This window comes from Pan troglodytes, chromosome 22 (assembly GCF_028858775.2).
Source record: "Pan troglodytes isolate AG18354 chromosome 22, NHGRI_mPanTro3-v2.0_pri, whole genome shotgun sequence".
NCBI classification, from domain to species: Eukaryota; Metazoa; Chordata; class Mammalia; order Primates; family Hominidae; genus Pan; species Pan troglodytes.
The window spans coordinates 14,661,256-14,685,961 of record NC_072420.2 but is presented as its reverse complement, the minus strand read 5'-3'; the positions used below and the strand labels follow the sequence as shown (position 1 = coordinate 14,685,961).

General features: G+C 36.3%; 1 protein-coding gene and 1 non-coding gene across 3 annotated transcripts in view; both read right to left on the bottom strand.

Moving 5' to 3' along the window:
* Positions 1 to 24,706, bottom strand: part of LOC112206658 (POTE ankyrin domain family member B3) — a 35,855-nt gene that overhangs the window by 6,307 nt on the left and 4,842 nt on the right. Inside the window, exons 2-10 of one of the 2 annotated variants that reach the window (XM_054675191.2) lie at positions 24,058 to 24,172; positions 23,725 to 23,898; positions 20,839 to 20,945; positions 19,364 to 19,501; positions 16,785 to 16,855; positions 11,260 to 11,306; positions 9,787 to 9,831; positions 8,578 to 8,744; positions 20 to 143 (exon numbers count right to left, since the gene is read on the bottom strand). In XM_054675191.2, the coding sequence (XP_054531166.1) occupies positions 20 to 143; positions 8,578 to 8,744; positions 9,787 to 9,831; positions 11,260 to 11,306; positions 16,785 to 16,855; positions 19,364 to 19,501; positions 20,839 to 20,945; positions 23,725 to 23,898; positions 24,058 to 24,172 (988 nt within the window). Of the gene's footprint in view, positions 1 to 19; positions 144 to 8,577; positions 8,745 to 9,786; positions 9,832 to 11,235; positions 11,307 to 16,784; positions 16,856 to 19,363; positions 19,502 to 20,838; positions 20,946 to 23,724; positions 23,899 to 24,057; positions 24,173 to 24,706 lie in introns of both variants that reach the window. The other variant, XM_054675190.2, reaches the window with a different exon arrangement.
* On the bottom strand, positions 17,979 to 18,085 carry LOC112206680 (U6 spliceosomal RNA). Its single transcript, XR_002941115.2, has one exon. It is a non-coding gene; the product is annotated as a U6 spliceosomal RNA (small nuclear RNA).

Genomic DNA, 24,706 nt, shown 5'->3' with positions numbered 1-24,706 from the left:
AAATGACTAAAGAAAATACCTCAGAATTCATTTTCTTTTCAGCCACTTCTATCTGCTTTTGTTTATTAGTCAGAATCTCATCTTGTGATATTCCAGTGTTCTGTTCTTCAGAAAGTTGTTTCCGGGTATCATTTTGTTCGTCACTAGAAGAAATTTTAATTTTCATGAAATACTGGAGGTGTCCCTAAAATGATCTACAGGGCAAGATGGCACCATCAGATGTCATTCACACAATGTATATCTGCACATTAATCCAAGACAAGACAAAGGGGTCTCACATCTGTTAACCCTGCTATCCCAGTCATGTTGGCACCAGGGACTAGTTTTGTGGAAGATAATTTTTCCATGGACCTGAGGTGGGGGATGGTTCCAGGATGATTCAAGCACATTACATACATTGTGCACTTCATTTCTATTATTACTAATATATAATGAAATAATTATATAACTCGCCATCAGGTAGAATCAGTGGGAGCCCTCAGCTTGTTTTCCTGCAACTAGATGGTCTCATCTAGGGGTGACAGGAGATGGTGACAGATCATAAAGCATTAGATTCTCATAAGGAGTGAACAACCTATATCCCATGCATGAGCAGCTTGCAATAGGGTTCAAGTCACACTCCTTTGACAATCTAATGTCACCGCTGATCTGACAGGAGGAGGAGCTCAGAAGGTAATGTGAGTGACAGAGAGTGGCTGTAAACAGATGAAGCTTCACTTGCTCCCTACCACTAACCTCTTGCTGTGTGGCCCAGGTCCTAACAGGCCAGGGACTGGTACTGGTCTGTGGCCTGGGGATTGGAAACCCCTGTGTTAACACAAACTTTTTATGTTTATTTTTTGGAAACAGTTTCCACTTATATTCTTGATTCCTCTGTAATTTATAGACAACTTAGAAATTCCCTTTGGAACAAGACAGGGTCTAATATTGTGTTTTTAACATAGAACTTTGAATTCATTTTATCTGTGTATGAGAGAGAGATGTGAAATAAACTGATCAACAATCGCTTTCAATTTTACTTTTATTTCATGCATATTAAGAAGAAAACTGGGAAGCCCTAGGCAGAGCAATTGGGCAAGAGAAATAAAGGGCATCCAAATTGGAAAAGAGAAAGTCAAACTCTCTCTTCAGCAATGATATGATCTTATGCCTAGAAAACCCTACAGACTCCTACAAAACACTCCTAGATTTGATAAATGAATTTAGTAAAGTCTCAGAGGTTACAAAATATACAAATACCAATGAATAGTACCACTATACACCAACTACAACCAAGCTGAGAGTCATATCAAGAATCCAATCCTTTTTACAATGGCTGCAAAACAGTAAAATACCTAGGAATATACTTAATGAAGGAGGTGAGTGATCTATCAAAGGATAACTGGAAAACATCACTGAAGAAAATCACAGATGATACAAATAAATGAACATACATTCTATGTTCCTGGACTGAAAGCATTGATATTGTGAAAATGCCATAGTGCCCAAAGTAGTCTACAGAGTCAACACAGTTTCTACCAAAGTACCAATGTCATTCTTCACAGAGTTATTTTAAAAAGCTGCCATTCATGTAGAACCACAAAAGAGCCTGAATAGCAACAGACATACCAAGCAAAAGGAACAAACATGTTGGCATCACATTACCTGACTTCAAATGATACTCTAAGGCCACAGTAACAAACATCATGGTACTGGTATAAAAGTAGATACACAGATCAATGGAACAGAATAGACAACTCAGAAAAAAGGCCACTTACAACCAAATGATCTCTGAGAAAGGATACAAAAACATACACTGGAGAAAGTACACGTTATTCAACAAATGGTGCTGGGAAAAAATGATAGTCACATATAGAAGAATAAAATTGGATCTCTATCTCTCACCATGTAAAAAAATTATTTCAAGATGGATTAATGGCCTAAACCTAAGACCTGAAGACATTAGCCTAGGCAAATAATTTATGATGAGGACCCTGAAAGCAAAAGCAACAAAAATAAAAAATAAATAAATAAATAAAGACCTAATTAAACTAAAAAGCTTCAGCACAGCAAAAGAAATAATCATCAAAGTGAGCCAACAACCTATACAATGGGGAAAATATGGGCAAATTATGAATCTAACAAAGGATTAATGTCCATAACCTACCAGAAACTCAAACAAATCAGCAGGAAAAGTACAAATAATTCCATTAAAAAGTGGGCACCTGACATGAATAGACATTGCTCAAAAGAAGATGTACAAATGGTGAACAAGAATATAAAAACATGCTAAATATTACTAATCATCAGGGAAATGTACAATAAAACAACAGTGAGATATCACCTCACTTCAGCCAGAATGGTCACTACTAAAATAAAAAAAACAGTAGATGTTGGTGTGGATGTGGTGAAAAAAGAAGAGTTATACACTGCTGGTGGGGATACAAATTAGTACAAATCTATGGAAAACATTATGGAGAGTTCTGTTAAAGTAGGTCTTACCATCTCTATCCAGCATTCTCATTTCTGGATACCACCCAAAATAAAAGAAATCATACTCTCAAAAAGACACCTATATACATATGTTTACTGCAGCACAATTCACATATGCAAAGATATGTTATCAGCCAGTGTCCATCAACTGATGAGTGGAATAAAGAAAAAAAAAATATATATATATATATGTATACCTGAGACTGGGTAATTCATAAAGGAAAGAGGCTTAATTGATTCACAGTTACTCATGGCTGGGAAGGCCTCAGGAAACTTACAATCATGGCAGAAGGTAAAGGGGAAGCAGGCAGCTTCTTCAAAAGGTGGCAGGAGAGAGAGAAGTGAAAGGGAAAGAGCCCATTATAGAATTATCTGCTCTTGTGAGAACTCACTATCACGAGAACAGCATGGAGGAAACCGACCCCATGATCCAATACCTCCCAGCTGGTCTTTCTCTCAACACCTGGGAATTACAATTTGACATGAGATTTGGGTGGAAACACAAAGCCAAACTATTGGGGGGGGGGTGTATCCTTACTTTTAAAATATCAAAATGTCATTATTTATATCTCAAAGATACCAATTTTTATTAGTAATGATTTTGTTTGAAAATAAAATGACCTGGTAAATTTTCTTCACTTTTAGCCTAGTATTTAGTCAAAATATAAAAAGCTGAATTTGCCAGCAGCAAACTGTAATTACTTTTAAATGAGGTAAAGATGTATAAGAATATCACCGTTATTGTACTGAGAAGAAAGTGAACAAGAAAAGGAATTTAAAAAGAGAGTAGAGTATCACTACCATATACATACATGAACTGACAAAGAGACTAAAATCTCCTACTGGAGATTATGTTAGGACTTGAGCAAAAGCTTCTAAAAATACCAAAAACAGAAAGAAAATAATTAATTTTAAGGAATAAATTATACAGAGAAATATGTATTTTTAAAAAAAGAAAACAGATATTCCTGAGAGCTGTTATTAACCAATTCATCTTGACCAAAATTTTAAAATGAAGTCTACAATTCTGGAATATAAAATAGTTTCATTTTGAACATAGTTAATTGAAGGCAACTTTTATACAGAAAATTTTTGGTTAAAGTTGACTCTAACTTAGGAAAGAAATGACTTGTACCAATGGTAACAAGAAGCCACCCAAAGCCAGTTTGAAATCTAGTCAATCAATGACCACTGCTCTTGCTCACCAACCAATATCGATGTGAGCAGCTTGCTTCTGAAATACAGCCACGCAGCAGCACCTGCTCCATCAGAATAGACAGTGCCTGACCAGTATTCCTCTTACTATAGGAAGCAAAAAATTCCAACTCTGTCTCTTTATTTCAAATACTAAAGGTTCATAATCCCTTGAAAAGAATTTGTAAGTCCATTGAATGTGCCACCCTAATTTTTTTTTTAATAAAATACTAGTGGCCAGGTGCAGTGGCTCATGCCTGTAATCCCAGCACTTTGAAAGGCCGAAGTGGGTGGATCACCTGAGGTACAGAGTTTGAGACCAGCCTGACCAACGGGGTGAAACCCCATCTTTATTAAAAATACAAATATTAGCCGGGCGTGGTGGCATGCCCCCGTAATCCCAGCTCCTTGGGAGGCTGAGGGAGGAGAAATGCATGAACCAGAAGGTGGAGGTTGCAGTGAACTGAGATCATACCACTGAACTCCAGCCTGGGGGATACAGCGAGACTCCATCTCAAAATAAAATAAAATACCAGTAAAGTTTGCAATTCCTCTGACTCAGTTTGCCATAATTACAATTATGATTACTAGTAAAAGAATAAATAGTGAATAACCACAATATTGGGCTTTTCTCTCTAAATAAAAAAAATTAATATAAAGAATGTAGCTTATTATAAAAAGCCAAAACAATTTTAAAAATGCACGTAATTACCGGGCAAAACTGTTAGAATGAACCATGTCAAACATTTTTAAAGTGAGAATTAATCAAACAATATATCCAGGATAAACTCCATTCACTCATTTAATAAGTATTTATTAGGTAGCTTCATCCAATATGCTAGGCCTTTTTCTAGGCAGTGAGGATATGGTAGTGAAAAATAAAAACCCTATTCATGAGAGTGAGAAAAACACACAATAACAACAGACAGATAAGGCAAAATATACAGGATGTTACAGGAGAAAAACTAAAGCAGGAAAATGAAATGTTTATGTGTTTGATGGGGAGGGTGGTGGGAAAGTTGGGATGGTCAGAAAAGTCCCTGCTGAGAGAGGGGATTTTTTTTTCTAATACAAAAAACCTTTTATTTGTATATCAAAGTCTCTAAGAACTGATGACATAAGGTTAACAGCGTTGATGTCAAGATACAAATGGGTTTGAAGTTAGAGATGATAAATCACTTTGTTTCACTGAACCTTCCCTTCGTTACGTTAGAGAGCATCCCTGGTAGGCACCCAATTGAACCTTAAGCATGACGCGTCTGGGTAGCACACCGTTCTTCCTCAGAAAGTGGTTGTTCCTTAATGTGTTTCTTTTTACCCTTTTTCCTCTTCTTCTTAGAAAGGGGGTTTTAAATAAAGAACTGAAGGAATGGAAAGAGAAAGCTAGGAGGATATCTGGGGAAAAAGCATTCCAGACACAGGGAACTGCGAATCACAGAGGTGTGCCTGGCATCTTTAAGCACTAGGGGTAGATAAGGGATGGCAAGAATTCAGTGTGGCTGAAGCAGAGCAAGGGAGATAATTAGGAGGAACTTTGACACGTACTCTGAGTGAAATGGGAGATAATCAAAAGGGCTGGGGCAGAGGAATGACACAATTTGACTTATGTTTGAAATACATCCACTGAGTTAAGAATTGATGAAAAGGGAAGTTTTTAAAAACCAGGACTATCAATTCCCAGTCTATGACACTCATCTAGACTGCAGATGAGGGTGGCTCAGATGTATGAGATATGACTGGCTTCTGGACATATTCTTCAGGTAGACCTGACAAGATTTACTGAGAGATTAGATGTGAGGTGTCAGAGAGAGAGAGAGAGAGATGAGTCAAGAATGACACCGAGATTTTTGGCAGAGCAACTGGAAGAGTTGCCCTTAACCAAAGTAGGAAAGACTACATGAGGTGTAGATTTCAGGAAGGACATCAGTAGCCCAATTTTGGATCTGACAAGTGTGTGATACCCAATAACTAACCAAACAGAGATGTCAAGTAGGCAGGCTGATATAGAAATCTGGAATTAAGGAGAGAGATCTGAGCTGGAGACATACATTTGGAAATCACTAGCATATACACAGTAGAAAAAGTCATGAGGGGCCGGGTGCAGTGGCTCACACCTGTAATCCCAACACTTTGTGAGGCCAAGGCAGACAGATCACCTGAGGTCAGGAGTTTGAGACCAGGCTGGCCAACATGGGGAAATGCTGTGTCTACTAAAAATACAAAAATCAGCTGAGCATGGTGGCATGCACCTGTAATGCCAGCTACTCAGGAGGCTGAAGCAGGAGAATTGCTTGAACCCAGGAGGCAGAGGTTGTAGTGAGCCGAGATCACACCACTGAACTCCAGACTGGGTGACACAGCGAAACTCTGTCTCCAAAAAAGAAAAAGAAAAAGTCACAAGAAAGAAGATTGAGGAGTGAGCCCTGGGAAACAACAATGTCCAAAAGGAGAAAGATGAGGAGGAGCAAGCCAAACAGAACATGATGAATGGACTAGAAAGGTAGGAGGAAAAGCCTGAGGCAGTGAGGTCCTGAAAGCCAAGTGAAGACGCCGTTAGGGAGGAGATGTCCTCCATTGCCTCAAATATTGCTGACAGATTAAATAAAACGAGGTGGAAGAAAAGTGCCTAGATTTATTACAGAAAAAAATTAGTGATAATCTTGAGGAAAAACGTTGGAGGACTGCTGAAATTGAAGACTTACTGGCATGAGATCAAGAGTGAATGAAAAGAAAATTTGAGTTCGTGAGTGTAGACAGTTCTTTTAAGGACATCATACTTAGGAGTCATGGCTGAGAATGTTGTAATTTTCTTCCACAGTCATGGAAAAGTAATAGACAAATAGTTTCAAATTTTACATAACAGGTTTAGTTTTCAAATTTTATATAACAATTACATATTTTAAAGCTTATAAAAATTATACACATTTGGCATTAAAAATGCCAGACCAAGGTGTTAAATTCTTAAAACTATAGAACTAAAAGTTGCCTTGACCATTTCTAGATTACAGAAGCTGATTATTATTTTGTTCATGCTTATACATAAAGACCAAGAAAAACTAAAAGCTTCAAGGAGAGTATTTCTTGCTTGATAAAAATCAACCAATTCTAGGACAGTTGATACTCATCAAATATACAAAGTAATTGATGACCGTAAAATACTGAGTTCTATTAACAGGAATAAAGTGGCAGAAATGCAGAAAATAATCTTATTTTACAAATGAAATTTTAAAAATTATATGACATCACTGTGGAAAAATATGGTGAGGTGAATACTGAAATATATCCTTTTCTCAAAGGAAAGATAATGTCACACATGCAGGGCACTTTTACAAATAAGTGTTACTGCATTAGCAGCACCTTCCTTTTAGCACACGGGTCAGCAAATTAGCACCTGTGGGCCAAATCCAGCCCACTGCCTGTTTTTGTAAGTAAAGAATCTTGGAACACAGCCATGCTTATTCACTTTACAGTCCATAGAGTCAATTAGCTGGGTGTGATGTTGCACACTTGGGGTCCCAGCCAGTGGAAAGGCTGAGGTGGGAGGATTACTAGAGCCCAGAAAGTCAAGGCTGCAGTGAGCTGTGATCACACAATTGCACTCCAGCCTGGGCAACAGAGACCCTGTCTCAAAAAAAATAATTATATATAGTCCACAAAGCCTAAAATATTTACTAAATGGCTCTTTGCAGAAAAAGCTGGCCAGCTCCTGGTTTAGCAGATGAAAGATACTTTGATATATTTTAATAAAAGTTTTACCCAATATACTCAAATGTTTATATTAAATATAGATCCCCATGTACAATCCCTTGGCAATATTCAGATTGAAGGTCCAATATTTCGGCACTCAGGCACTAACAACAAAAATTTAATAACTAGCAATCTTGTTGCTAACAAGGTAGAGTGTCAATGTAGCATGTAGCTTCCATTTGCAACACAGCAGATATTACAAGAATTCTAACAAAATTATCTTAAGATGTGTTACCAAACTAAATGCTTTAAATACATTTTAATTGTGGAATAATCAGTATACTCTAGATCTAACCTCATTTGTAAAAAATGGTTGCATACTGTATTATTTTCTGGGTATGAAAATTGAGCTATTTCCTATTGGTAAGGATTTACTTTTGATAATGATAAATTCCTATTGATAAGGATCCATCTTTTTGATATAATAATGCTGTAAGAAATGTCCTTACACATAAGTATATATGTGACAAATCTATACAAATATCCTTAACATACCTATATATCCTTACTATGTTATATATATGTGTGTGTGAATATGCTACTAAATTAATGTTCAAAATGTATTTACCAACAGTGTATGAAATGTCTTTTTCAATGAGACCATTTCCTTTGCAGCAACACACATGGAGCTGGAGGCCATTATCCTAAGCAAACTAATGCAGGAACAGAAAATCAAATGCCACATATTCTTACTCATTAGTGGGAACTAAACAATGAGAACTCATGGACACAAAGAGGAGAATAACAGACACCAGGGTCTACTTGAGGGTGGAGTGTGGCAGGAGGGAGACGACCAAAAAACTACCTCTCGAGTATTTTGCTTATTATGTGGCTGATGAAATAATCTGTAGTCCAAACCTCCATGATACAGTTTACCTATATAATAAACCTGCACATGAACTTCTGAAGCTAAAATAAAAGTTCATTAAAAAGAAAAGAAAATGCCTTTTCCCTCACATTTGCCAATGCTGGTTATTTTTCAAATAAATTAATGACTGGAAAAAACGGTAACTCGTTGTTTACTGATTTTCATTTTTCTGATTAACAGGCAAGGCTGAATATTCTAGTAAAAGTATAAAATTTGTTCATCATGAATATTAGCCCAAATTAGGATTAGTTTGACAGCATATAGTTATCTCCTATTAAATGTTGCCATAGGCTTACCTGTGATACTCTTCATTCTCAGTGTCAGGAAATTGCTGATTTTCAGGTTTTCTGCTCCTCCTTTGTGGAATTACTCCATCATCACCATTGCCAGCACTGGCACCATTAGTCAGGTTTTCTGGTAATCCGACAGGATTACTTCCATGCTTCTTTATTTCTTCTTCAACCTTGAGTGGAAGTTTGATATTAAGGATGGTTATCACTTTATTGAATAAAAATAACCTTTTTAATTGATTTTATCAATTGACTCAGTTTGCCATTATTTTAGTCATTAAAAATATCTCACACTTAAATTTGATCATATATACACAACTATTACCGTATAATTTTAAGATGTAATTATCATGTCATTAGTATATCATTGACATTTTTGTAAAGTTTGCTTGATTGCTGTTTGACTGAATAAAACAGAATTTTCCAAAATTCAAAAAGGGCCCTCCTTCATTTTGTGCTTTTATTCCCAAAAACTCTTCAGAATCTTATATATGAATTTACCCCATTTGACTCGTGGGAACACAAAAATAAAACGACATAGACACAAAATGTGTCTTCTGTCTTTACCACCTAGATTTTACATTAAACACTCAGATGTAGAGGATGAGACACTGGGGGACTTCAGGAATAGAAAGGAAGATGGCCCTTTTCTGCACTAAGATATTCTCCTCCCCCACTGCCTTTGATCGTTCTTTTTTCGTTTGGTTCCTGGATATCAAAAACATGATGGTGCTCACTGAAACATGAAAACCAAAGTTTGCCACAACACAAGGAGCAGAGTGAAACTGCTGAGGTGCAAGCGTGGAATTCCAGAAAATTAGATGCTCCCCAAATTTCACATTCAATAGCTATACAATTTTCCAGCTGGAAGTTACAAAGAATAAGTAATTATCTTCTTTAGCCACATTATCTAGTGATAATCAGACTAAAACCAAGAAAGATAAAATGATTGGTCCAAAGCTCCTAAAGTGGCATTACCTAGCATTTTATGGCACCACTCAGGATTGTTCCATAATAATGAAAGAATCTCTCTAGGGTTTGTATCTCTTGAAAACTCAATGTACAGAATTCTTTCTGAGTTAAATATTAAATTTTTCACTGGTGATTTATGCTACTTACATGATAGGATCATGTATGCCTACACTTACTACACTTTGTTAAACAGCATAACATAAAAATCTAATTTAACAGAAACATTTGAACATAAAGGTATACCTCTCTATCACAGTCCTTATTTATTTCTGGTTCTTGAGACATTTTCTACAGATGCAAAAATAGAAGGTTAATTTGCTTGTTGTATTTCCGTGTATGTCTCCTCTTTTGGAATGCATGTTAAAATAATTTTATTCTTAAGTAATCAAGTATGGACATGAAAAATTAGAAAATAAAAAAAAATTTAACTGTTAAAATAATGAAAGAAATAAATAATTAAAATTAAGAATTAACTTTTTAATCTATGTTTAGCTACTGCCACATCATTGGCTTCTGAGTAACATGTGAAAAATAATTGACCTTAGACAAAGGGAGAATAAAAACATGAACCAGCAAACTTAACTTTGTTACCATTTGTTTGAACTAAACTTAATTTGTTATGTGTTAAATCTACCAAAAATGAATTAGCAGATGATTTGTAGTGTTCCAAGGGCTTCCTCACTTGAAAAGAGTATATCTCATGAAACCCTAACTAGTGAGCCCCTGTAGTGCACTGAAGTGCTTTTTTAAAAGATTCCTAATTGGATTGTAGGCATGCTTCAAATTTTTAGGAGCTGAAATCAACACCAAACAGAAAGAAATGCAAATTCTTAAATTTTAATTGAAATTATATGCTGTAATATGATAGTGTTATGTATCTAGATGATCTGCTTAAGTCCAGTTCTAATATATTCTAAGGTGTACTAATTACAATGGATAAAATTTTTTTAATAATCTGTACTGATTTTCTGCAACTAAAATAAGGTAGAAGGTTATTGTGTTTGTGCACTAACACCAAATGTCCCATTCTGCAAGATATGATTCTTGTAATAGGCAGTTGGGTTGCTTTTATGACCTGGTTCCCTCCCTGAACAGAAATGCTGAAGTCAGCGAGAGACCACAAGGCAGAATATGTCTTTAACCTTGGTATCAGTGACTGACAATATAAAACTGCAGATTTTCAATCACTGGCCGTGATTATTCTTTAACCATGAATCCAGCTCAGGGACCTTCAGTGTTACATTGTTCATAGTTCTATTGCTTAATAATATAATCCAATAATTGATGTTACTTTATCATGTTAGGGTGTTGTAAAAATAAAAGAACAAACAAAGGTCTGGAATATGTTTTTGCCTCTATTCCAAAAGGAAAGATTAGCTATAAGCTAATCAAAAAGGCAGATAAGAATATTTTAAATAGAATACTGTAAAATAAGAGTATTTTAAATTTTATAGTGGTTATGTTTTTAAGCTAAATATCAAATGTTAAATTAGAATTTATTGATTCTTCTGTTAATGAGATTGCTGAATTTATTAAAATAAATTTTAAGAATCTTATTAAAAAATTCTTAAAAAAAGAATCTATTGATTCTTAAAACCTAGTCTGAAAGGTAATTTCATTTGGACTATCTAATATTGATAAAGCAAAGAAAACAACATTAAATCAAAAATTTAAATTTAAAATTTTCCATGCCTCTGGCTGGCTATTTTTACTGACTTTAAGCCTTTGTGACTCTTCCTCTGATGTCAGCTTTAAGTCTTGTTCTGTTGAGAAATCCATATATTCAGTTAAGATGAACCACTTAGAACAGTTAAAAACTATTGCCTTTATAAAAATAGATTGAAGACAACATTTTATTTTATTTCATAAATTGAGTGTTTAGTCTTTCATGAAATAGTTACTTAGGAAATAATTCTCCAAAACTTCAACAAACCACTTGGGGAGACACCTGATGTGATTCACTCACAAATTCATCCACCCCACATAAATGAACAAAACCACCAGAAACACAACTTTAAAATACAGTAGAAACATATAAGGTAACTCAGTATGTTGTTCACTTCCTAATAGTGAAGCAGTAAATGTAAAGAAAAGAAAATTTAGTTTTAAAGAGAAACAAGTTTTCCTGCACTTAGCTACTCTGACTCTAAGGATAGTATCAGGCAGGGCCCAGGAAAGATTGTGGTGACCCTGTCTGAGAAGCCAGAGCCCACAGGTATGGGCTCCAGACATTCCAGAGAAAAGTTAAGAAAACAAATTCCTTTACCATCTCCCCTCCCCCTCAGCATTTATTCATAGCTATTTTTACAAATGCATATATTTTGCAAATTCTTGTTTTCCTTCAATGCAGCTGCAAGGTCACAAGCTATGCAGTGGTTGCAAAACTGTCACTATATGATTAACTGCCTTTGTTCTGCTTCTGTAAGTTTGCCTATATAAGCCAAGCCTTGTCTTTGTTCAGGGCTCAGGTTTTTGATGCAAATCCGCTGAGCTGGTGTGCACCTAAATAAAATCCTCTTGTTTGACCCACTGGGTCTCTCCTGCCTCCTGTTTTCTGCAAAAATAGTAACTTACAAATGATTTCCAAAATTACTACTGACACCTTTGTTAGTGTACAATGTCGTCTTAACATCTAAAATGTTTCCATCCACTATTATGACAAATTTATATTCATTTTTCTTTTTTTTTTGTTTTTTTGTTTGAGCCAGGGTCTTGCTCTGTCACCAGGCTGGAGTGTGGTGGCACAATCTCAGCTCACTGCAACCTCTGACTCCCTGGTTCAAATGATTCTCCTGTCTCATTCTCCTGAGAAGCTGGGATTACAGGCACACACCATCATGCCCAGCTAATTTTTGTATTTTTAGTAGAGATGGGATTTCACCATTGGCCAGGATGGTCCTGATCTTTTGACCTTGTGATCCACCTGCTCCAGCCTCCCAAAATGCTGCAATTACAGGTGTGAGCCACCACACCTAGCCTTATTTTCATCTTTTAAAACAATGCTATGGGAAGTCTTCCTTGATTCTGCAGATGTTTCCCCAGATAAACAGGTAACTCCTTCCTTGAGGTAGCCTTAGGACCTCACTGATTTTTCTACTGCACCTTTACCACCTGAACTGTACATTATTCCTCCACAGGTCTGTCCTCTCTACTCCAAGACTGCAGAGGACAGTCTTGCACATCATCTTTGTAAAAACAGGCTTTATTTTACTCAGAAATTTCTTATTGAGTCCTGCTACATACATGCTAGGTGTTAGGGTTTAAAAAGAATGAAAATAAAGCCTGTCAGGGATGACTTTTCTAGAACACCTGCCCAAGCAGAGACTTAAATATTGAGGCTAGCTAGATTAAAAGTGGTAGAGGGCAAGAAAGGGTGACAGCATGCCACACAGCAGCAAGAGCAGGAGCGAGGCCTGAAAGAGTAAAAGTATTTGCCTGCAATAGAAGGAGGAGTGAGTAGGGCATTAAGAGCCACTCAGTAATGCCAGAGAAAGGGCACACAGGGAAAAGGGCTAAAGATGTAGAGTAGGGCAGAAGTCAGATTATGAAAGCCTTATGCGTACTTTTAAGATGCTTAGACATTAACGTTCAAGAGTGGTCCCTGGTCCTATCTGTATTTAGATGTAGATCATTTTAATGCCAAAACCAATATTCCTAGTGAGCCATTATTCATTAAGACAAGGTGACAGCTAGCTCATGTGGACACAGCTGAGATGATACTATGTAGCAAATTCTCAAAATTCTAATGAACGCTTGGAAAGTCAATTCTATAATAAGTCATAGAAATTATAATAAATCACTTAATATTTGGGAAGGTGCTTTATAAAGTTATAGTGTATATGAATATAACTAATAGTTGTGAATTCAGAGCTGTGACAATAAAGCAAAAAAATCACACTGTGTTTGAGTCAGCAATCTTTAGATTTCTATCTAGTCTTCCTACCCAGTCCATAAATTCTAAGTATAATCCTAGTACTTGCTCTCAAGTTTAAGTTAAATGCTAGCCTATACAAAAAACACTCTTTCTCTTACTTCTTTTTTGTTAGTTATATATTGCTTTATATAAAGGAAGAACACAAAAATACCCTGCTAAAGGGATTCTGTTTGGCTGCAGGCTGCAAGAGGGGAAAAACACAAAGCACATTTTGCAGAAAATGATTTTTTAGAAGTCAGAACTATGACATGAAGTCAAGCAGGGCACTCTAGGACTGACTTTGCTGTGCTTCCTTAATATGCTCCTTGCTCTCTTTCTTTTCTGGAAGCTGTGACTCACACAGGTCATGGAGAAAATTTCCTACTCCTTCCTCATGTCCAGGTTAAATACTAGTGTACAACGTGGAAACCTGTAAATTATCTGACATTTCTCTCTGTCCCCCAAAACTTTCTCATTCAATTATCACTAAATCATATTGACTATACCTCTCTTCTTCCTCTGCTTTATATTACCACTGCCACTGAGAACATAAACATTTACAAAATGGCTTTTATTACAAACAACTCTTCCAACTATTAATGTTATTTCTTACATGAAAAAAATTAAGCAAAACAAATGAAAAAAGCATAACACCAAAAAAAGGCCAACACATTAAAATGAGTAACTGAGATTCCAAACTTTATTTTGCCACGGGCAGGCGAAAACCTTAGAATACATTGACATGGAAACTATAGCTGACTACTGCAAAAGCTTCCTTTGTCTCCTGGTTTCTTTACATGGTTATCTTCCATCAATCCCAGCAAACTATAGGCCACAGGCCAAATCCAATCTGCCTTTTGGCTTTGTAAATAAAGTTTTATAGGAGCTCAGTCATGCCTGTTTGCTTACATATAATCATGGTGGCTTTCACACTACAACAACAGACAACAGCCTGGTTAAGTAGATATGACAGAGACCACATAGTCTAAAATATTTCCCACCTGGTCCTTTACAGAAAAAGATTGCTAACCCATTTTACACCATAAGCAGAATATGCCTTAATATTCAAATTTAATCTTGTAACTCCCCTGCTCAAATTTCTCCAATGAGCCCCCGCAGCACACATTGTTGGCTCCTATCAATAGCCGTTCCTTATTCTTTCTTGCAGAAGAAACACAAGTCTATAGGGATATTTATTATCCCAATCCCCCTCCTCAGCCTCAGAAAGAGAAATGTTTATTCTAAGCTAATCATGTATTTGCCATCCCATTGCCTGGTTTGGGAATGAGCATGTGGTGTGACCCAGCCAATGAAATGTTACAGGAAGCCCCTTGCATGCTTCTAAGTTTTCTCCCTGTTTAAAAGACACATGTGAAGAAAAGCAGCCCTTGAAATGTTGTGTTGTGAGAACAAGATGTTTGGAGCTGCTGCGGATTAGCCAACCATGAAAGGAGACATGAAGAAAACACTGCCAACAGCACAGCTGAAAGAGGGACAAATGGGATCCTAGGATATCACTGAACAACCAAAACAACTCTGGTTCCTACTGTTTTAGCCACTGCTCATCTAGTATTTACAGTCCAAAGCATTCTACCTGGTAAATTTCCCATGGCCCACAGGGTAAGACCTACTCATTTCTATAGTATTAAAAAAGTCTATCATAAACTTGCCTTAGCTAAGTATTCACCTCATTCCCAACCTCTGGTGTCTCACACTTTTGGTACTAGCAAAAGTGAACTGCTCAGAAACCCTGCAAAGTTCACTCGGCATCTTGTCTTTTGCACTTGTTGCTCTTCCTGCCAAACAGGCAATCTCATTAGATGTTCTTCTGGCAAACACACAAACTTGTTGCATGTTCCTTCTGCCAAAAATTATTCTTCTGCTTCTTTACCTAGAAAAATTCTTCTCACTCTGCATGCTTACTTTGAATCATACCTACTTTTTTTCAAAACTTTCATTCCTCATCACGTATGTCTGGCACATAATTAATACATAATAAATCATAATTATAAGCTTCCAGTTGGCATCTAGCACACAGTAAGCACTGAATAAAGTAGTAAAATAATAAAAATGACAATGATAATAACAAGCTCCTGTCTGTATTTTTAATTGTGTGTGTTCTGTAGCATTAGAAAAATGATTAGTATCTAAAAAACATTTGATAGTTATTTGTTAAGTGGACAAGTGAAAACATAGAAATGTTTTCTTTGTAAATTCTGTTGAAAAAGCACAGAAATGAAATAGAGACACCTCTATTATGAGCACCTTAAAGATCAAAACTACATCTATTCCATCTTTGTCTTCTGCAACTTATAAAACCTAACTTACAGAAGCTTTTTGATAAATAGATGGCTAAATTAAAGGTGTCCTCATCCAGTTTGGATTATACAATGTATTAGGTGTCCACAACCAGGTGGCATACTAGTATTTTTGTTAATGTCTTCACATTTTTCTACTTTTATTATAATCTGCTGAGCCTAGAGTTGGGCAATTTGTATATTTATTATGACAATCTTTTGGTAAATGGTAGCAGAGCATCTTGTTCTAACAAAATTACTGTTATCAAGACAATTGACCAGCAGGCAGAGAACACATCTTGTTCCAACAAAGTAAATGTATCTCTTTCCAACTTCAAATGAGGAGGAATGAAGTCAGTAAGAGTGAGACCTTGTTGGGACAAGGATATGTAACATGACTTGTGCTTTGGCGTTCTTTTGTGATCAAAAATTCCTTACTTTTATTTTTTTATCTACGGTAGGACCACACAGAGCAGGGGTCCACAACTCCCAGGTCACAGACTGGTACCAGTCCATGGACTATTATGAACCACACCACACAGGAGGAGGTGAGCAGCAGGCAAACCAGGGAAGCTTCACCTGTACTTACAGCCACACCCCATGGCTCATATTACCGCCTGAACTCTGCCTCCAGTCAGATCAGTGATAGCACTAGATACTCATTGGAGCATGAACCCTATTGTGAACTGCTCATCTGAGGGATCTAGGTTGTGTGCTTCATATGAGAATCTAATGCCTGATGATCTGTCACTGTCTCACTTTGCCCACAGATGAGACCATCTAGTTGCAGAAAAATAAGCTCAGAGTTTCCACGGATTCTACATTATGGTAAGTTGTATAATTATTTCATTATATATTACAATGTAATAATAATATAAAGTAGCACAATAAATGAAACATGGCTGAATAATCCTGAAACCATCCCCACCTTCCCCCAGCCCATGGAAAGACTGTCTTCCACAAAACCGGTCCCTGCTGCCAAAAACATTGTGGACAACTGACCTAAAGTAATTCATTATCACAAGTCTTACCTGGATTGCTCTTTTCAGAAGAGATTTTTAGCATCTGTTTTTCTTTATAGTCAGAAAGTAATTCACAAATTCTATGTATAAAAATGTAAGAAACCAAATTACTATTTTAATACTGATATAAAAAATACTTACCAAATGTAAAATTCTTAGAGTATTTCAAACAATATCATAATATCAGAATTTAACAGTATTATCCCATACACTTATGAGTTCATTCTACAAACTTTTCTTTAAGCTTCTAATTAAAGAAGAAAAAAATTTAGGTGAAATGCTCGTAAATCAAGGGCACTGTGACCCAGTAAATCAGCATGCATTAGCATGACATAATAGAAAGTGTCCCAACTCTGCATAAGTCCTAGCTACATAATGAACAGCTATTTGTTCTTGGACAGCTTTCTTCTCTTAGGCTCAATGTCTTCTTCTACAAAGTGAGGACTTTGCTGCCTTATTTCACTAGGTTGTTATAAAGATTTAACAAGGTAACATTTTTTAAATGCTCAGAGAAATAGTGAAGCAATGGAATAATCTGTTCCTAAACTTTATGACTAAAATTATCTTGGAATCCCAGATAAAACCCCATGTGTATTTTGTTCATAGGTTCTAATATGCAAATGCTGTAGTTTTCAGAAAATGTTATTAAGTCCTAATTTTGCTTCTTAGTTGTCCTACTCCTTATGGCTTATAATTCAGGGCATCTCAACTGTGTCATAGTTTGTAACTAAATTTTTTCATAAATCTCTCATTAAAGTAGATAATGTGATTGTCCACTATTACGGAGTTGACCAATTTGTTGTGCTAAGGGCAGAAAAACCAATGGATGTTAAGACCTGGCTTGGAGCAATGATCCTTCTCTACAGACTCAAACTCTGAGCCAGCAGATGTTTGTTAGGATAATGCTTTATATTGATGTTCAATTCCAGCTGACATGGGAGACCAAAACTCTACTTTTATTTTTTTTCAGTTTTCATGAAGAAGCTGCAAATTGACATTCTCTAATTTTTGACGTACATACTTATAATATATTTTGCACTGAACACATTATTCAGCTCTAAATCACCTCACAGACCATCTTCCATGACTATTTTTGCAGCACAAATCACATTTCGATATTTTGGTGGCACCTATTTTGCTTTGATTCACACTGTTTCCTTACAGCTAGTCAGCAAATAGTGAAATGATCTTCCAGTGACTGCACAAAATATGGAATGCTTCAAAGAGTTGTGCTGCCTCCTTATGCAGAAGCCATGCTAACTTTCTCTGTATTGTTCCAATTTTAGGATATGTGCCGCCAAAGCAGGCACAAAGCCCTACTTTTACACATGATTTGTGATGAGTCATGGACAAGGCTTGGCTCTTGTCCATGACTCATCACTACTTACTTAACCTACTTGAGATTCTGAGAATTCTCTTCAATGGCTTCCTGTGAGGTACAATTTGAAAATATTTTAAAATCTTGAGCTAGAGATGGAAGTAGCTTGGACGATTTTCATTATCATGTAAATCAGATCACTCAAGGGGCCAACCACAGTTGGGAGCCACTGCCTGGGGAAGGCTCATATGGGACTTTCTACTGCCTAAGCTTCTACACAGGATATAAAGGTGCCTCACAGTGTAGATCTGGTAGCAAAGAAGAGGAAACAAACACTGATCTCTTTCTGCCACATTATTTGAACCCCTCTGACCCTTTATAACAAGCCCACCTAATATCTGCTAGAGAAAAGACCAACAACGGCCTGAAAGGATCTCCTACCATGAAGGTCTCAGCTAATTCTTGGCTAAGATGTGGGTTCCACATTAGGTTCTGAATACAGAAGGAAGGGTCAATTTGCTCACTTTGTGTGCGGATAAAGTCAGGATGCCCAGCGGCCAGAGCAGGGTGCTGGTGCTTTGGGAACAATGGCTGAGCATATAAGCATAGGTAAGGGAACTAAAAAATGTTGTAACTTCAAAGTCACTGTATGAATCCCCATGAAGACTTGAGGGATCTGAATCAGTAAGGGCATCTTGGCGTCAAAGGTCAACAATTACCAGGCAGCAGAACCAGTTTGAGTGGCAACAATGCAGCAACAGAAACAATGGAAACAACAGAATGATTGGAATGTCCTTTTTTTTCTCCTCCTTCTGACTTGATAAAAGGGACTGACTTCCTTGGATTTAGTGAACCCCTTTGGTTCTTGAAAAATTCAAGGAGTATGTAGGAGATAGTCCCCAGAAGACAGTACAAGGCTTTCTGCTAAACTGGACATTTCAAGACCCAAATAACTAATCAGAAAAATCAAAGATGTGATACTCTTTTTTATCCCATGCATAGGTGTTATACTTGGATGAAATGAACAATATTGGGATCTCTAAGGATAAAGGTCTTAAAAGTCCTGAGGTAAAGAATCCTGCACCCATTGGTACTTCTAACTTGTCTTGCTTTTTGTCTGATTTCTGGCTGATGCAGGGGACTAACTCACTGCCACTCTAAAACTACCTGAACCAAACTATGACATCTCACCTGATATGTAAGATACAATTGTTATAATTATTTTAAACCTCAATTTAGCATTAACTAGCCTTTTCATGTAAACACTTACACATGATGATGACTAGAAACAGCATACTCTCTGGCCGTCTGTCCAGATAGATCTTGAGAAGATACATCAACATTTTGCTCAAGTAGAAGATTGACTATACTTGCTGATCCACAACATACAGCAAGTATGAGGGCAGTTCTAAAATTACAGAGATAATTTCTCCTTTAGGAACTGTAATAAAGTTATTTTAAAAGCTAATTTGATATACTTTACCAATTTAACATCTTGCCTGTCCATGCAGAATCAAACATTTACATGCGCTAAAAGACATAAGCATCTTGGGTGCTCAAGAGTTCATCTTTGTAAAATACCACCAAGGTTAAAAGGAAGGGACAAAAAGGAAACCTCTTATCTCAGTGGGGTATTGCATAGCAGAAGCTACTAATTTAAAGTCCTTTGATGGGCAAGAAACAATGCTAGGGCCACTTATCTGAAGTGGACAAAGATTTAAGTGAAGATTTTGTCACAGCTTCCCTAGACTGATATGCTGTAATAGAAAATTAGCTAGGGGCTAAGATAAATAAGAGCTCTCTGCATGCTGAAAGCAGTAATATTAATAATAATGGTAAGAATAGTAGTCACAGGAGTTTCAGTTAATGATGCCAATAAGCATGTGCTACGCACTGAATTAAATGCCACATATATCTTTCCTGCTTATGCACAGCCAACTTTGAAGGATATATTCTCCTACTTTTCACATATGACAACATATTGGGTGGTAAATAACGTTCCCAATGTCACACACGTAGCAAGTAAGAAAGTTAGGAATTAAACCCAGTCTTGTGTGAATCCAAAGCCTAGCTCTTTTCCCTTTATCACCCACCTACAGCTTGCCTTCATTACAGGAAAAGTGTATCCACTTAAAACTATCTTCACTCCCTCTCTCCATACCAACTAAAAATAAAAACATCAAAATACACTGGAAATAAAAAAGGAAAAAAGCTGTTGAACCCACAGTATGTGGGAATAGCAATTAATTGTCATGTAGGGATAAGCTAACATTAATATTCTTCAAAGAAAGCAACTTAAAGCAGAGTCATTGAAAAGATAAAAGGATTTTCAACTCCTATTTATGTTTAATACAGCATATTTAGTGGAAAAGCATATAAGATATAGAGGTTAAAACCTACTAGAAAGGGTTAAGAAGTTCAATACTGAGTCATAAAGTAAACTGAAAGTTAAAGTTCAAACTTCATAAAATTAATATGAAATCCCTTTAGCTAACGTAAGATCATGTAACCAAAAACATCATACAACAAATAACATCAGTCAATATAATAAGAGAAGATGAATCCTACTAAAACAGTTCTTTATGTTGCCCAGTCCAAATAATTGCTTTTCTAGTTAACTGATTTGTGTTGATACTGATCACTATGTCCCAATAAGTATAATTTAATCTTATTAATTTATTACTTATGACTTGAGTGACTGCTATCAATCTAGAACAACACACAGATTAAAAGAAATAACCATACCTTCCATATCTATCAAGTGCATTTAAATTAGCTTTTTTCTTGATTAAAAATTTCACCACTTGCTGTTTTTGTTCATGTACGCCAAGCAAAAGTGGTGTGAGGCCACACTGTAAAACAATATAAAACAAAAACAATATGTAATTCAAAAAATTATGTATTTCTCAACTGAACTGGAAGCTTATGGACTTACACTCACAGAAAGTAAATAAAATTTGGTCGCTTCCTTCTCACTGTTCTGTACTTTCCCACATGCCACTCCTTCCCTTGGAAACATCCCTTCTCTGCCTCACCACATTAAATCTGATCATCTCAAAAACTCACTTTAAACATTTACTGTTTCCAAGACTCTTTGTTTCTAAATGAGCATTTGGCATGGCACTTTTGGATGATTTTTTTTTTTCATTTAAACAAAAAGCTTCTTGAGGGTAGGGGCTGTATCTTTTATCTCTATATTATCCAACCCTAAGACAAAATTGTTGTGTATAAAGCAAGAATTTGAATGTAAAATATTTCTTTAGTTTCACATGTTTTACCAAAGTTCAAGCTCCAACGTGCAATAAATATTGCTATTAATACTTACACTGCCCATTTCAAGAATTTTTCCAACATTTATTCATTTAAAATCTATTTGTATTTAATTTTTCCAGATTGTTAACTAGATAGATAATCAGTTCATAGGATTACTGAAACTAAGAGATTTCCTATCTGTATTCTTAATAACTCCATGGTTTTTAGTGTTTAAACCTGCCATCCTGATTAAGCCAAAGCTCTACAAACTTAAGAGACATACTGGATAGCCCATAATACAGCTTCAATTGACAAAAAAGGTTTAGAATTTGCTACAATTCTGAGAAAACTCTGCTCTTAAAAATGACTTACTGACCTAAGCACTTGAATGATTGAACAAAGGGACACAAAGTCCTGAGAAAGCCATCCTCTACTTATTGGAAGACTACTCACTGCAAATTTCTAAAGACCTTCTGAATGGCAGTGAATAACTGATGGTAGAAAGGAAAAGGTATTATTCTGTAAGCTGATAGATAGTGCCAATAATATTCATTTTAATATCCCAATGACAGAGATAAGTCAGACTAGGCCAGGAATGGTGGCTCACACCTGTAATCTTAGCATTTTGGGAGCCTGAGGTGGGTGATTCACTTGAGCCCAGGAGTTCAAGATCAGCCTGAGAAACATGGCAAAAACCTCATCTCTACTAAAAAAAAAAAATACAAAAACAGATTGGAGGACCACCAGAGCTTAGGGACGTCAAGGCTGTGGTGATCTGTGACCGCACCACTGCACTCCAGCCTGGGGAACAGAGTGAGACCCCATCTCAAAAACAAACAAACAAAAATTTAGATTAATGTTATTGGAAAGGAAAGATTTAAAGGAATTAGCACATATCCAACTCCAACTCTTCTAGAAATACCTGAAGTTTCTGACATATAAGAATTTACATATTACACTTATGTATTCAGTGGTTAAGCAGGAGTGTATCCGGATTTTGAGAAATTTGTTGTTGTTGTTGTTGTTAGAGACAGGGTCTCATTATGTTGACCAGGCTAGACTAGAACTCCTAAGCTCAAGCAATCCTCCCACCTCAGCCTCCCTAGCAGCTGGGACTACAGCCATGCACCACCATGACTGGCTTCAAGGAAACATTTTTAAACATACATATCCAGGCTTTATTAGACTTACTCTATCAAAATCTTCAGGGGAAAACCTAGACTTGAAGATTATTTAAAATTTTTCCTGAGGTAACTGGAATGCACAACTCTAGCTGGAAGCTAGTGCAATAGACAATTATTTCAGTCTCATCTCTCATCCACATAAACAATTCCCTTTATCATTTGAGGACTTGGCCAAAAAGAGGAAAGAGTAGGAGAGAGACTCATTTGCTGAAAACACCACAAAATTTTTCCCGGTAAGAGTAGAACAAGGTCTAGTAAACTCAAAATCCAACCTGATCTTTTTACTTATAAGCCCCTTATCTCCCACCTTCCCATCAAGACATTCTAGAATTGAAAGCAGAGTTGAGACTCTAATTGGCCATTTCTACCAGAATAGGATACTAAGTTGGTTAATTACTTGTTATTCCTTCTACTCAAGGGTTTCCCACTACATTACCACATATTCACTGCCAATCTGGTTCCTCAGAGGCCTCCTAAAATTGATCTCTAGGCAGTTTACAACCCACTAACTCCCTCTCCCAAACTGAAAACTGTCATTCTCTAAAATGGAAAAGAACCCTGTCTCACCATATAAAGGAAACAAATGAATGAACAACAATAACAACACACACACACCCACACAAAAACCTCTTCATGGTCTTTTCCCCCATTACCTAATTTCCAAGTTGGCCTGGATATTTCTGATTGCTGCGTTTTTCCCTTTCCACTTCTGCCTCATGAGCAATCAGAAATATCTTAAGCCTTGCCACTGAGAGATACATCACCTCATATCTATTAGTGTTTTTTTAGGAATTTGCCAAAGTAGCAGGATTACTATTCACTGAAACATGTTTAAGTTTTCTTGGAGTTTTAATGTAAAACCTATTTCCAGGGCAAATTTTGTCATTTTACATTTGTTAGGGAAAAAAAACTTGGCAGGGAAAAATTGAAAAAAAAAAAAGTATTACCTTTTACAAATTCAGTGTTTTTTTTTTTAAAAAGCATTAACCACAAGTGCACTGAAAAAACTGTACCCTCTAATGCTTCTTTAAAAGTAACAATATTTAAAATAAAGTCTTAGATAATTAAGTCATTTCAAAATATTTTCATTCAGGTTATGCTTGAGCCTCCAAATACGGAAAACTGGCCCTTACACAGGTCAATGTTAACACGAATGCATTTCAGTATTTTGAAGATAAAATTGGTAGATCTATACCTTGTTTTTTGATTCAATATCAGCACCATATAAGAGCAGTGCTTTGGCCATTAATTTATCTTCATTGTAGACAGCATAGTGTAGAGCGGTATTTCCATACTCATCTGGAATATTTTGATCAGCGCCATGTTCCAGCAACATTAACACACATTCATCTTCCTGGCATTGTACGGCCTGTCAGTGTTAGACCAAAAACAAATTATAAGTCCTAGGAATTCAAAATAACATTCCACAGCTTTCACCAACTAGTTATATTTAAATGAGAAAACTCATTTTTATGCTATCTATTGAAATCAAACCCATCTCACACTGATATAGTTGACTACTGCATACCTTTATCAGAGCTGTCCTTTTTTTGTTGTCAAGGACATTAAGTTGACATCGTCTGTCCAGCAGGAGTTGTACTACTTCTGAATTTCCATTGGCAGAGGCCAAATGTAGAGCAGTCCTATGAGAGTGAGAAGACTTCAGGAAATTGTAGTGCACTAGCTAATGCCACATTAATGATTCATGTAGTTGCAAACACTGAATAGCCTATTACTCTGCCTTCAAAACAAACTCAATTTTCCTTTGAAGAAAGCACACTACTTATTACCTCTCATTACTCACTGTATTAATGAAAGAGCAGCCTATTTGAATAGAAAGAGCATAGCTCTTGGATGACATTCAACTTGGGCTGGAATCCTACTTGAAGCTCTGTCGCTTCCTAGCTGTTGCTTAGCCTTTTTGTGTCTCAATTTCCTCATCAATAAAATGGGAATGAAAATAGTCAGTTTCTCAGAGGAAACCACTGTAATGCTTAAATAAGACTCTACACAAAATATAGAATAGTTCCTAACACAAATAACAGCTCAAAAATTGTAAGATATTATAATTTTTACTAATACCACTAAAGGCAACATTTGAATTAAGTGAAACGATACAATTATACCTACACTTTCAGGTACATTTTAAAGATTACAGGTAGCGCTGTACTGTATTT